A 10,328-nucleotide genomic window follows, 5' to 3' on the forward strand; every position below is an offset into this window, starting at 1 on the left:
AACAAACCTAAGAGAGGTCTACCCAAAGTACATATACACCAAGTATCAAAGCATTCAGGCTTGTAGTTTTCAAGAAGAAGTCGAAAAAGTAAAACATTGACACGGACGACGATGAACAATCACTCATATGATAAGCTCTGCTCGACAAAGTCGACAGCCGAGCTAAAAAATTAAAAAAAACTGCATAAAAATGTGCTAAATGTTGTACCAAAATGATGGTGCTATAAACTACCATGATTCTTATTGGTCAGCATATTGAACTTATTATTTTATACCCTTCAATTTACACCCCTAATTCAACATGACTATGAATACAAGTACCTGCAACCATGTAAGCCCATGTTCCTGTTCTTCAGATGGACTGTTTTCAAACTTTCTGCTGACAAATGAAAACATTTTCTCGGTAGAGAAAGGTAGTGGACACAGATCAATTGCCAACAGCTTCTGTAATGGGTCTTGAAGTTTCATCAAGTCGTCTTCGGAGACATCATTATATATAGCTTCAACCCAATGTGGCATTATGTAATCCCAGACCTGTATGTTGTATTAGTTAAAAAACATTTCATGTCCAATGCGGCATTATGTAATCCCAGACCTGTATGTTGTATTATGTAAAAAACATGTCATGTGCAATGTGGCATTATGTAATCCCAGACCTGTATGTTGTATTAGTTAAAAAACATGTCATGTCCAATGTGGCATTATGTAATCCCAGACCTGTATGTTGTATTAGTTAAAAAACATGTCATGTCCAATGTGGCATTATGTAATCCCAGACCTGTATGTTGTATTAGTTAAAAAACATGTCATGTCCAATGTGGCATTATGTAATCCCAGACCTGTATGTTGTATTAGTTAAAAAACATGTCATGTCCAATGTGGCATTATGTAATCCCAGACCTGTATGTTGTATTAGTTAAAAAACATGTCATGTCCAATGTGGCATTATGTAATCCCAGACCTGTATGTTGTATTAGTTAAAAAACATGTCATGTCCAATGTGGCATTATGTAATCCCAGACCTGTATGTTGTATTAGTTAAAAAACATGTCATGTCCAATGTGGCATTATGTAATCCCAGACCTGTATGTTGTATTAGTTAAAAAACATGTCATGTCCAATGTGGCATTATGTAATCCCAGACCTGTATGTTGTATTAGTTAAAAAACATGTCATGTCCAATGTGGCATTATGTAATCCCAGACCTGTATGTTGTATTAGTTAAAAAACATGTCATGTCCAATGTGGCATTATGTAATCCCAGACCTGTATGTTGTATTAGTTAAAAAACATGTCATGTCCAATGTGGCATTATGTAATCCCAGACCTGTATGTTGTATTAGTTAAAAAACATGTCATCTCATGTCATGTTACCCAATGAACTGTATGTACAGATATAAGTATTAGTATACAGGAAAATTTAATGTCAGAGTATTTAGAATAGAATTAATATTTACCACGTATTATAAATGTATGTGTATATATATATATATAATATTTTATTATCATATTTGTGTATTTGAAATATTTTGATGTGTAACTACCTACTGTCAGTCTTAACATAAGTCATTAAATTCATGTCATGTCAGCAATCTGACTCGACTAGCTTTTAAGCTATTTCAGATTCCATTTTACCTAGACTGCATGTATAATTTTGTGTATTGTATGAAATATTTTCTAGGTAAATAAATTAAATTAATGGGTAAATGAATAATTATGTGATTTAGATTAATATTTTCACCAGCGATGTACAACCATTAAAAATTATTTGTGTACCGGTACTCAAAGTAATGTATCAGTGAGATATTGTAAATACAAGTCATATAACAAATATCGCTATGGTAAAACTACAACTATGTTATATTAGGCAGATGTATTGAACACAACAGATGATTGGTCAGAACGATATCACATGATTGATTCAAGTATCACATGACTGTTGAAACATCACATGACTGGTTCTAACATCACATGACTGGTTTAAACATCACATGACTGGTTTAAACATCATATGACTGGTTGAAACATCACATGACTGGTTGAAACATCACATGACTGGTTGAAACATCACATGACTGGTTGAAACATCACATGACTGGTTGAAACATCACATATGATGATCACATGAATTAATCACTGCAAGTAAATGATACATTTAACTCTGCAATAATTTTATGCAACGCCTCCTATTTTTACCTGTAAAATAGCTGAGAGAAGAAAGGTACTACCAGTATTTAAAGTGACAATATCACACATGGTATGACTCGCAGTATGTTTGCAACAAGACGTACATTACCTCAAAGCTAACAATGTTATATGGTGTCAATGCTAGAATTCTGTTGATGCCTTCCTCCAGTTGACACAGTGTACTTGACAATGTCTCCCTAAAATGGAACAGATAAAGAAATAACTATAATACAATAATAACAACACAACATCTTTGATTAGATTCACAGCAGACTTTGACCTAGAAAGAGATGAATGGCCATTGTCTTATGTTCAGTTTATATGATTATTTGTTTATTATTTAGTTGGCCAATTAAGTGAAGTTTGGAGAGGCCATGGTATCCTCAAGGGAACCTAATCATCTTAACTTGAAAGACAGGACACCAATCTCCTGACGAATAAATACAACTATTTATGTCCAGTCATCTTGCGATTATCCGTTTTGTGATATGTTCTTGTATGTGTATTAGGAGCACACTGGGCCGATAGTTTTATTGTCCACTCTGACTGAATGCAGATGGAGAGCATGATTGTACTCATTATGTGCAGCCAACAACACCCACCAACTCTCTGATGATGGGCAAAAACACTAAACATTGAGCCACACATCATGTCGAGTAAATGCTATAGCTACTTACCAGTGACCCCCAACTTTGGCATATTCAGGTGGATGTGGTAGAAGACACGAAACAAGCACGTCAAAATGACTGTGACTTAATCCAATCAACCAGTTTGCCAGATACTCCGGTTTCAATTGTTCCAAAGCTACCCCGGCATCATCTGAAAACAGATGTAATAAAATTACCGGTAAATTACACACCTACATGCTGTAGAATTAACACAGTTGACACTTGTATTGTCCAGGTAAACAATTGTGTTATTTCTAGATTCACCAAGACCAAGATCAAAAACTCATAATGCTAATTTTTGGAGTTTAAAAAAATCTAATAGCAAAATCAGTTGTTACAACATTGCAACTGTTTTAGTTGATTTATTCAATATAAAGTTCTGCAAATTTGTTAATCAACTCTTTAGCGGCTAATTTGTTAGTGATGCCTAATTAGCTTCATAGAATTCACTTACCACCGACCTGACATGCTGTTGAAACGAACCACTGGAAGAGCATACTTAACATACGACCAAATACTTCAACCGGTGTATTATCTCCTGGTGTACACTTCTCTACTAACATCCATACACCATATCGACTGAGAATCCTTTGTCCATCACCAGAACCGTCCTGGCTTTCCCACTCCTCGTTATCAATGTGATCACGCAAGTTGGAATGATGTCCAGCCGAATAGTGGTGGGACGAAGACACGCCCATTTCAAACACTCGCTTTTCATCCAGAGGCTGAGCTTCTTTCAATAAACTGTTAATAAAACAATTTCGACTGTTACTATGGTAACCAGTATAAATGTTATCTTAACTTTGGAATGTTCACTTCCCTTGCATCAAATTTTAAAAGCGTAATTTGTCTTGAATAAAACACACTACAAAGAATGGTAGACATAATTTCAATGTTTGCCAAGCATAATTTTCAAAACAATGTGTATTTTGTAGAACACCACCATGAGTGTCAATTCCTGCAGTGAAAGTCATGTGATCACTGTAGAATCAAATATGTGGTTCTCTGTTTACTGCGAGATCTTGGCATATTGCGTGAAAGTCATGGACTGAATATAGCTCAATGTCGAAATGCTAATTTTTCAGAGGGGATAAGATGATGAGATACTCTTTCTTGATCAGAATTGACAATCATCAAATGTGCAATACTTCCGCATTTGTTAAATCCATTATGATGCTGTGACCTTTATATGCCGTTTTTATACATTCAATTTCATACATAACGCAGGATCTTGTCTTGAACCACAAAATGAACTTTTTACATGATTATATTTAGGACACTGAAAATGCACAAAGTGATGAGGAAACCAGTCTAGTCAGAAATGTTCTGTATAACCTCTAGGTGGATACGATAACCTCCCTATGGTACGGACGCTCTCATAGAATACAGGAAGAGGTATCTACTTTACCTGACGATTGCCTCAACCATATAGCTCTGCTCTTCCAAAGGACAGTTCCATGGATCAGGTGGTAAGCCCTGCAGAATGTGACTACTCTCGACTCCATGCTGGTGTTGATGACAATTCTGACAGTATCTGACAGCTTTGTTTCCATGGTAACGTGTACACTCACTGTCGTAGCATGTGACAACAGCGAGCTTATCAAGTGATGTACAATTCTGTTAAAAGAAATGAACGCAATGTCTGAAGTTGTACGACAGGAAATTCTAGAGCTTTGCAGCATATTGCAACATAATGTCAATTTCACCAGCAAAACAATCCTACAGATGATATCCAAAGTCTTTGACATTTTTTTTATATATTATTGGTTATATCAAAATAGTTACTCATTGAAAAATTATATCATTGCCACTTTCTACCTGCCTGCCCAATAATATCAACATTGGAAATTGTTCTTGTTCCTTATCGTTTGAAGACAACAAAGCAACTAACCTTATTTTCACAGACTTTTGATACATGTTCTTGTGGAAGAAGTACATTTTTCAGAATTTTATTTGTTTCCCTGCAAGTCATATGTAAACAACAATGTGACAATACTGCAAATATTTTTACTTTTCAATTTGTCTCCTAGCATAGCACTGACACAGTCATAAATGTGAATTTAAAAGATATACAAAGAAATACTAGTGGTCACGGTCATTCAAGATTATCAAAATACTAATTCTGTATTTAGTTGTTGCGTTTCTTGTTATACAAACATCAATTTGTTTTCACGCTATATTGTAATAAGGTCTCACCTTGCAATAAGGTCACTACACTCGGTGCAAACGTACAATGGCGGTGGAGTCTCACTGTATTGTGCAGATACTGAAGGATCCATGCAAATCTGAGAAAAAAGAAAAAGCATTATGGATTTTTATAACAGTAGTTTTTACATTGTGCAATATATGTACTATTTTGTCACATAAGCCATATTCAATGTTACTATGGGACTGCCATGTGCCATGAATATTTTACTGTTACTATGGGACTGCCATGTGCCATGAATATTTTACTATTCAATGTTACTATGGGACTGCCATGTGCCATGAATATTTTACTGTTACTATGGGACTGCCATGTGCCATGAATATTTTACTGTTACTATGGGACTGCCATGTGCCATGAATATTTTACTGTTACTATGGGACTGCCATGTGCCATGAATATTTTACTATTCAATGTTACTATGGGACTGCCATGTGCCATGAATATTTTACTGTTACTATGGGACTGCCATGTGCCATGAATATTTTACTGTTACTATGGGACTGCCATGTGCCATGAATATTTTACTGTTACTATGGGACTGCCATGTGCCATGAATATTTTACTGTTACTGTAGAAGTCTTACCTTTACAGCTGGTTTATTGCTTGGATTACTGCAGTCGGATCTCTGACAAGATATTGGTTTCCAAGCTGTAAAATAAAATATGAAATAATAACAAGTTTTTCTCATGCTATATTTATTTAGTAGATCATTCATTATGGGAGTGAAATCTGAAAGTGAGGCTGGAAACTGAATCTGACACTGATAATTCAAATCTAAATATGGTTTAACTGTGAACTTACCAACATATTTGTAATCTCTGACTTCAGTCAATGGTGGAATCAAAGATGGCCAGTAATGGAAGAGAAGGTGAACAGCTGGTTTCCTGGCATTCTGTGGCCCATACGCAATAACGCACAATAGATCCTATTCAAGTTGAAGAAAAAAAATTGTCGTAATTGTAGATTCAGTCATTAATATCCATAGATGTCACAACAAATATTCCTGAACCATAGTATTCACACTTTCATACAAAATACCTCAAGACTGTGTTTATCGCTATCTTACTAAACTGACTCGTACAGCAAAGAATTCAAACAATGGCTTTTATTGGAGTAAATTATTAATTTTTATGTATCAAAATAGAAAAAATATTAACAAAAAAAGCACATCTTTTATTGATAGTGCATGAATATTTACCTTGCATACATTTCCAGCATATGTCATCATACTCTCCACTAACTGGGCATGACACGCTGAAATGAAATAAACGATACATATGAAATACTGTTGGGTAAACAAGTAAGAATAGATGATATACAGACATGCATGAGATAAAAAACAATTAATCATAGTTTAGACATGTATATAAAGGGACTTAATAATGACTTTTATTCATGAAAATGTCCAGTTCGTGACATGAAGATGGTTAAATATGAATGCTACCGGTACATTCCATACATACACTGCAGCATGAATGCCCTCTCCTATAAACTGGCTGATACCGGTTCATTCTAGATGTATGCAAAATGACAAACTGGCTGATACCGGTTCATTCTAGATGTATAATACACATACTGCCTCACACCGGTTCATTCTTGATGTATACAAAATGACAAACTGGCTGATACCGGTTCATTCTAGATGTATAATACACATACTGCCTCACACCGGTTCATTCTTGATGTATACAAAATGATAAACTGGCTGATACCGCTTCATTCCGAATGCACATCAAACTACAAACTGATTACCTTTATTGGTCGTTTGCTGTAAAACTAACATAGTGATGGCTGAAGTGGACAATGTGACATAAGATGGTTCATTTCGATCTGTATCGTCTGAAAATGAGTAAAAAGCTACAGAAGCAAACAAATTATAATATTAATTCAGTAAAATGGAAAAAATTTACCAGGTATATTACCGGGTATGATGTTATCACTTGTTTATATTGGCTGGTATTATTCATGAACCAAAGGTTACGCAACAAGTATCAACCAGCTTTATGAATAAGTGATATCAACTCCAATATAAAAAAATATGTTTGTGTTTGTCAAATCCCACAAGGTGCTTTGACACCACTATGACACATGACACTATAACCTATTTTTGCAGTGTTTTTACTATCAATTTCACACATAACACAGGATTCACAGTGGATGGAAAATGGTCAATTGTTGAACATAGAGAAACTATTTAAGCCTTGTCTGTATAAAAAATTCAGATTTGTGGGGATAGCTGTGTTTTATATCTATTTTAAAAAAAATAATTTTAAAGGATAATATTCTGACTAAATTCTTCCACATATTAGTGAGGGAGTGATTTCCAATCAACTAAGAAACCATGGAAACAGACAAATCTAGAGGTCTCAAAATATTATCCTTCAAGAATGCTCTATACAATTTTCTGAACACGTGTTGGTTTGAAGTGGATGTGTATGAGTTTTCTTGTGAGAACACATCGTATTGCCCATGCATTAGGATAGAGAAAATTATTTATTATCAACACATGTGATTCTATGATATTTGCTGAGAATAATTTATCGTAATTGTCATCTAGTACTTACAAAGAGTCATTGGTAGGAACGTCTTACACAACAACTCAACTGTCTCCTTATTTACGGACGCCGGAAAAATCGCTAGCGTGGTCGCCACGGTGTACGGCAACGTTTCCAGGATGTCTGGTTCGAGAAACGCTATGATGCAGGCAAACGTTTGCAAGATAGCTTCACCCAGAGCTGCAAAGGTACACGAAACATTTATGTACTGGTAGTTTACAGATGTACTGAAATGGTTTGTGGAGAAATATTTACAAGACTGGTCACAGCCAATAATCATCAAAAAGATGTAGAACGTAACAGAAAAGTTTGTTCTTATGGATATAATTAATAATCATGGTTGATATTCACATAAAAACGGAACTCCAAATTTGTGAAATCAGTTTTGTTTTCAGCTTCAACATTTACAATTGCAATAAACTGCACATTAGGAATTGCATTTTTTTAAACAACATAAAGCTGAAGCAAAACTGAATGCTTGGAATTAAACTTACCACTTTGCCCATACTGTACAGATGGCATAATATCTATCAAGTTGACAAGAGCGCCGTACAATCCAAAATAGTCAAGATTTGGAAAATGGGAAAGGCGGACATTGATGCGACGTTTACTATTTATTTCAGCCTCGGTTGGTTCAGGTGCACCTTTTAAAATTCTATTATATCGAAATAAGAAAGGTATGGATAACAAATTTTAATACAACATGAACTTTAAATTTGCGATTGATGCAGAAAAACGGGATTGTATGAGGATAAAATAGTATAGCAGGGATCTACATTACTAAAATTTAGATTACCGTATGTTGATGTGCACACAAGTACTTTGGAATGAAATGAACAATAATCTTTGTTTAGGATTACCCATAGATGTTATCAACTGTATATATTTATAAACGTAGATTCAAATTGAAATGATAGGTTGTGGTTCGCTATTGTACTGTGCTCTTTTGTACTGCCTTCTTTGAAAGAGGCTGATCGATGTCATATCGAAAGTATACTCATTTGCACCAGTGACACCAAAATAACAGTTGCTGTGATTGGTCAAAAAGGTTTTCAACTGCTATTTTGAGTTTCTAAATATTATTTAAATATTTATTAATTACAGTTAATTAGTGAGAGACATTTGTTATCAGATATTTGCATACTGGTTGGCATGCCCATTACCCATAAGACTTTGCATGTTTTCTTCAATCATTGGCCAAATCACTGCAATGTGATTGGTCAAGTTGTTTTCAACTGTCATTTGAAATTTATAAAACAATTATGAATATTTTATATTTCAAAAACATTCATGCTTTTATGAAATTCACTGTAACCATGGGTAATCCAGAATGAGTGTATTAATTAACTTTTATCATGAAATGCCAATATTCCATAAATATAGGGTTTTACAAAACACAACACTGTATATCTGCTTTAATATTATAGAAGACAAATTTGCATAGAGTCACTGGGTTACATCAAAGCAACATAATATTTAGTTCTCACAGCGCTATCAGATTATCATTACACAAACAGGAAGCAAAAAAGTTTAACAGTATATAATTAACTGTATTAATCCACCAGGGTCTTGATATTAACCCTTGTAGCACCATTTTCAACTGTTGTCTCCTTCCACAAAATAATACTCTGTATCATATTCTGCCTACTTCAAAATTAACGTTAATTTGCCAAAATTACAGTGAATTTGGGAAATAATTTATGGTGAGAAAAAAAGGCTATAAAAATAGTTAAATGATACAAAGAAGTAAAAAAACAAAAAAAAACATCTAGTGTAGTTGTATATTAATACACTTACCCCCTCAGAGTATTCGTGAAATATTTCAATGTATTTGCAATATCAAAACCAGTTGGTACTGGATTAATATTATGAATTAACCGATTCTGGTAATCATGAAGACTGCGAATCTTCGCTGAAACTATAACAAAAAACACACATATTACTAATATTAGACATTCTATGTGTCATAGAATTTCTCGTACATGTATGGTCTGTGTAACATTGTAAATTGATAGATGTAGTCTTTTTTTTAACTAGTTGGTAGAATGCTTTTAAATTAATTAATTTGAATTAACGTTTATTTAATGTTTATTTTTATACAGTAGACTTATTTATGAATTGTTACGAATTACAATTCTAGAAGATACAAACAGTGAAACTCCATTAAAAATAGAATATTTCTGTTAATAAAAACAACAGCCACAACCATGGGGACTGTCGTGATTTAGCTACATGTGTTTATAAACATTTGCATCGTATATGCGACATATTGTGTTTGTTACGTAACTGTCTTTTTTTTCAAAGAGCCGAATCCCGTGCCTTTCGATCGGGCTATTCGTGTATGCAACGTGGCCTACTTATGTAATGTACTAGTATACCTACAGACCACATAGTTAATTACAGCTGAGGATGAAAATGGTGAAATGGTTTCAATGAAAATACTTACACTGCTCAGATTTAGTCGACATCTTGATTTTCAATTACTGAACCAGTCGACGAAAGGAAAAACGAACGGAATCGTGGCACAAAAGCGATAAATGCAAGTGACAGCCCACTCTCATTCAGTATTGCGTCATTATGACCTTTCGACGATAGGTCTGAACGAGTAAACTCTTCCTCAATTTTATAGATGATGTTTTTTCACTATTTATCTCGCCATCAATCAAAGCCACATCTATGCTCCATTTTGATCTGTTTATATCCTTCCAA

General features: G+C 34.3%; 1 protein-coding gene across 1 annotated transcript in view; it reads right to left on the reverse strand.

Moving 5' to 3' along the window:
• Positions 1-10,087, reverse strand: part of LOC100374509 (protein unc-79 homolog) — a 35,776-nt gene extending 25,689 nt beyond the window's left edge. The window contains exons 1-15 of the mRNA XM_085505787.1: positions 10,066-10,087; positions 9,417-9,537; positions 8,114-8,274; positions 7,629-7,799; positions 6,817-6,921; positions 6,263-6,318; positions 5,866-5,989; positions 5,648-5,712; positions 5,052-5,140; positions 4,747-4,816; positions 4,264-4,472; positions 3,310-3,599; positions 2,865-3,006; positions 2,297-2,384; positions 322-534 (exon numbers count right to left, since the gene is read on the reverse strand). Of these exons, the coding sequence (XP_085361913.1) occupies positions 322-534; positions 2,297-2,384; positions 2,865-3,006; positions 3,310-3,599; positions 4,264-4,472; positions 4,747-4,816; positions 5,052-5,140; positions 5,648-5,712; positions 5,866-5,989; positions 6,263-6,318; positions 6,817-6,921; positions 7,629-7,799; positions 8,114-8,274; positions 9,417-9,537; positions 10,066-10,087 (1,926 nt within the window). The remainder of the gene's footprint in view (positions 1-321; positions 535-2,296; positions 2,385-2,864; positions 3,007-3,309; positions 3,600-4,263; positions 4,473-4,746; positions 4,817-5,051; positions 5,141-5,647; positions 5,713-5,865; positions 5,990-6,262; positions 6,319-6,816; positions 6,922-7,628; positions 7,800-8,113; positions 8,275-9,416; positions 9,538-10,065) is intronic.
• Positions 10,088-10,328: the final 241 nt, after the last annotated feature.

This window comes from Saccoglossus kowalevskii, chromosome 2, assembly GCF_978046115.1.
Source record: "Saccoglossus kowalevskii chromosome 2, keSacKowa6.1, whole genome shotgun sequence".
Taxonomy (NCBI): domain Eukaryota; kingdom Metazoa; phylum Hemichordata; class Enteropneusta; family Harrimaniidae; genus Saccoglossus; species Saccoglossus kowalevskii.